The 5,000-nt window shown below is 43.6% G+C and overlaps 1 protein-coding gene across 1 annotated transcript in view; it reads right to left on the bottom strand.

Annotated features, from left to right (window-relative positions):
• Positions 1-3,703: 3,703 nt before the first annotated feature.
• nkx2.1 (NK2 homeobox 1) overlaps positions 3,704-5,000 on the bottom strand; it is a gene marked incomplete at both ends in the record, with an annotated part of 2,607 nt that continues 1,310 nt past the window's right edge. The window contains 3 exons of the mRNA XM_084310417.1: positions 3,704-4,207; positions 4,457-4,552; positions 4,702-4,868. Coding sequence (XP_084166543.1) covers positions 3,704-4,207; positions 4,457-4,552; positions 4,702-4,868 — 767 coding nt within the window. The remainder of the gene's footprint in view (positions 4,208-4,456; positions 4,553-4,701; positions 4,869-5,000) is intronic.

Genomic DNA, 5,000 nt, shown 5'->3' on the forward strand with positions numbered 1-5,000 from the left:
TTCAGTATATCTTCATATACAAACCATATACACTTACTTGGCCCAATTCAGTAGTTGTATATATTATATTTATGCATGTGTGGAGTAGCTATCCGCGTTTAGAAATTCGATTATTATCTCTTTCTGCATCTACCATTAAAGCATATTATGTAAATTATGATCTGCATATTGGCTCACATACTGACCATGCGCGTCACACCGCAATAGCTAGAACCAGTATTGGATTCTAAAATGTATATTATAGGCTAGTAAACAGACCCACCACAGCTCTAACTTAAATATGATCACCGTGAGATTATAGGGACTAATTGCTTGGGGTTTATGGAGACCTGCCCGGCATAGAGACAGACTGATCCAGGGCCAGTTGTACTGTGTGTCTCCTCCACAAAGGAGGGCGCTGAGACTGAGAGCACACACGCTTCCAATAAGTCATCTCAACAGCTACAAGCCCCCCGAGAGAGAGAGACCACAGACCACACACCGCGCCAAAGACATGTTAATGTAATCCCAAAGTTCTCAGTTCTCTCTATACCGAACAAAACCGTCCTCCTGGCAAATAATACCTAATAGAGAAGGACACAGTTTCGGGAGATTTCGCTTCATGGAAACGTCCCCATAGTATTATAGTGGGCCTTTGGGGGGGAAGGAGCCTAAACGGTGGTCCGGGTGTGTTCTCTCTCTCTCTCTCGACTTAAAGGTCTTCTTACAAACAGATCTGCTGCTGACAGATGACATGGTTAATCCCATAAAGTTATTCTCAGCGGGGGAAACAAAACAAAACAAAACGTGTCACGATTTATACACTGCTGCGGTGAATCTAATTAAATCGTTGTAGTATAGGCTGTTATTGGGCTATAATACATGTCGCCGGTAATCAGTCCAGTTCGTGTACCGATGAAAGGAGGAGGCTACGCGGCCTGTTCTGTTCTGTCTCTCGGACCCGCGGCCTCTCTCTCTCTCCGCACCTGTTTCACTGCGAGGCGTCCTGCAGCACAAAGGAGTCTCACTGCAGGTCGTTTAGTATTAATATCGTTCTATTACATCATGTTACACTGGCTCAGCATAATATAGACACGATGGGGGTAATAACAAGCGAGAAAGCGTCCCATTAAACCGCGACCCCCCGGGTCAGAGCCGCGCGTTAGAGGCTAGAAGCGTCACGCACAGGGGCGCATATATGATGCGACATATCATAAGCGATATATACGTTTTAGCCTTCAAGTTGGTCAACATGACACATTTATTATTATCACTTGAAGCTTATTATAGTACTAGGCTTTTTCGGACTTCTCGCGATAAGTGCCTTATTCAACGTTGGACGACACGCGGTTTAATGAATAATTAGTGGTTAGATTGGCTATCAAGCAAAACATAGGTCTTCACTTAAATACGCATTTATTTTTATTTTTTATTTTTACAAATGAAATGGGTGGCTTCCGAAAAGAGCCTTTATCCTTTATATATATATATATAGGACACAATTCATGATTTAGTCCAAATGTGTCTATCGGCTCAGAAACACATCTTCAAGGCATTTGGTGTTTCAAATTATTATTAGTATTATTATTATAATAATAAAAAAAATATCGGTGGGGTAATTGAGAGACGATATATAGCAGGAGAAAAGTTTAAATAGACTAAATTATCACGACGACTGTCAATAAAATCAAAACGGGCGTCTTCGATCTGACAGTGTCCGCATGCTTCACAAAGACGCTCGTTTGAAATGAGATCATTTCCAGCTAATCAATGGACTGCCTTCAGCATCATGTATATCAATAGATCACAATATCAAACACTATGGGCTAAAAGCACGATATATAACACCTATTAGTTCTCCAATGACATTAAGCTATACATTGACCTATATAATGTGCTGTGAGTGGCTTTAAAAACGGCTTTTTCAACACCGCGGCTGCAGCCTTTAAACGTGGTTTTCTCCAAATAAGCTATATGGCCAAATAAAGCAAAGCAGTAAAACAAATCTTTTCAAGATCTTTTTTTTTTACGGTCACACACTCGACGGCTTGGTTTCTTATCAATACGCAAAACAAACAGCCCCGTTCCCTTTCAATTCTCTGATTGATTATTGATAAACCAAACTCCTATACACCTCTGATAGCAGTGTCTTTAAGTTATTTGAGAAGGTGGTGATGTTTGCTCAGGGATTCTATCTATCGATAAGGAGTTCCTTTGAGCAAAGGTCTGCGTTTGATCTCGGGGGCCATGAGAGACGTTCTAAAGCTCTCTTTCTCTGACTCACGCCCGGCATGCATGGAAAACAAGCGCAAGACGTTCTAAAGCTCTCTTTCTCTGACTCACGCCCGGCATGCATGGAAAACAAGCGCACCCCTCGGTATCTACATGCCGCAGGTTGAGTTGACTCTGCGAGGCGACGTGATGAGTGTCAGACCAGCCCTGGGACGATAAGTCTATATGTCAGACCGGCCTTGGGACGATAAGTCTATAGACTCTAGATGCACTGTGTGTGTGATTTGTCAAGAGACGAAATCCAAGAAAATCACACACAAAGGAAAACGTCAAAACAGCTATAGAGTGAAAATGGAAACAATTGCAGCGGCGCTTCACAGCGGGGTGAGCTGGGCCCAATATCAGCTATTTAATCTAAGATACTAGAGTCATTAAACATCTAGTGTCCTTATTTAAAGAACATGGGATGCATGAAATATGGGACAATTGGAATTACCATCATTTGTTATTATTATTATTATTATTATCATTATTGTTGTTGTTGTTGTTGTTGTTGTTGTTATTTATTATTACTATTATCGTTAGTAGTAGTTGTTGGTGTACTATACAATTACTATCAATAATAATGATAATAACAACAAAAGCAATAATAATAATAATAATAATAATAATAATAATAATAATACTAATAAAAATAATAATAATAATAATAATAAATAATAATATAATAATAGCAGTCCAGCTTAGTTAATTCACAACACAGTTTTATCAAATTTTAGTTTTCTTTTCCAAGGGACTATTTCAGAATAAAAAGATTATAGGACCACAGTAAAAAATAAAATATCTGAATTTCGTTTCCATAATTTATTAATAGGACTGTTTTGTATTATTAGACCCTACGTCAAATATCTATATAAGTTACAAAGAAATAAAACGTATACAAATACCAATGTAACGACAACAATAAGCATTAATTAAAAACTTTGTACAACAACATAGAGAGCTAAAAACTATGTATTCAATTCAAACCTTTTACAGAAATATACAAGCTATAGGTATATTACTCACATTAAATTCTATTATAAACCGTCTGTGTGTGGGGGGTGGGGGGGGGTTAAACACAGTCTCTCGTCGCGGCCTCTTCGCCCCAACTAACCCAAAGCAGGGGCGGCCCATATGAACTCTGACCCTGTCTATTTCTCGAGTATAATTTACATAAATAATAATAATTCCAAAAGATCTGCACTCGCACATCCGTAGAGAGTTAGTGGTTAAAAGTTTTTTCTTCTTCGTCTTCTTCCATAATAATAACCTTCCCAAAAGAGTGCCGACGCACGTGCTGCACACGCACGTATATACAGTGTGTCCCGTTGAGTATCGCGAGAGGAGGAAAAGGCGTCTTCAATGTCCGTCTCTTAATAAAACAACGCGAGTGTTTATACAGTTCGTCTCGCGCGCGTGCGGCCGGCGCCCGCCATGTTGTTGTCACGTGTCACCACGTCCTGCCGTAGAGCAAGGCGGAACACTGCAGGGCCGCGCCGTACTCCGCGCCGCCGGGCCCGGAGGAGGAGGAGCTCAGGTGAGACAGGCCGGCGGACACCTGGCTCTGGAGGAGCGACGGCGGGCTTTGTTGCTGCGCCAAATCCGGCGAGTGCCCCGTGCTGCCCCCCCCCTGGGTCTGGTGGTGGTGGTGATGCAGCCCCCCCCCCAGGGGCGCGCTGCTGCTGCTGTTGTTGTTCCCGGACATGAGCATCACGTTGCCGCCCTGCTGCTGGTGCAGGCCGTGGCTCTGCTGCGCGGCGGCCGGAGGAGGGTGACCGCTGCCCTGGCACGGCTTCCCGTCCTTCACCAGCACGGGCACCGCCACCCGCCGCGGAGACAGCTGCTGACAGGAGCCGCCGCCCCCCCCCTCCTGCTGCTGCATGGCATGCTGGGACACCTTGTCCTTGGCCTGGCGCTTCATCTTGTAGCGGTGGTTCTGGAACCAGATCTTCACCTGGTGGACGGACGGGTGGATGAATGATTGAAAACTTTATTACCAGATTGCAGAATGGGTACAATACAGTACAGCTGCTCAATACACACAATTGTTAAGGGGATGCAGACCAGAGAAAGACTTTCGTCTTGTTTACATCAGGGTCCCCCATTTTCAATTCATCAGGACATTTGTGACATACACAACATACATGACATCATGACACTTATGGCATAGGGACATACATGACATCCAGGTGTATATAGTGACCTGCGTCGGCGTGAGGTGGATCATGCTGGCCAGGTGCTCTCTCTCGGGCGCCGACAGGTACTTCTGCTGCTTGAAGCGCCGCTCCAGCTCGTACACCTGCGTGGATGAAGGAATGAAGGAATGAAAACTTTATTTAACAGATTGTACAGAATGGCTACAATACAGTACGGCTCAATATACACAATGTGTTAACGGGATGCAGACCAGAGAAAGACTTTCGTCTTGTTTACATCAGGGTCCCTCACCTGCGCCTGGGAGAACAGCACCCGTCGCTTCCTGCGGGGGGCCCCTGCGTGCTGAGAGAGGGGCCCCATGCCGCCTTTGCCCACGTCCGCCAGGGAGCTGAGGCTGCCCATGCTGCCGCCGTGCATGTTCATGTTCATGCCCGCGGAGGAGCCCATGAACCGGGAGACTATAGAGGACACAGGAATAAACAAATGGACGTTATAATAATAATAATAATAATAATAATAATAATAATAATAATAATAATAATAATAATAATAATAATAATAATAATAAATCTATCATTTCTATATAGCGC

Source organism: Notolepis coatsorum (genome assembly GCF_963971535.1).
Source record: "Notolepis coatsorum genome assembly, chromosome: 3".
Classification (NCBI taxonomy): domain Eukaryota; kingdom Metazoa; phylum Chordata; class Actinopteri; order Aulopiformes; family Paralepididae; genus Notolepis; species Notolepis coatsorum.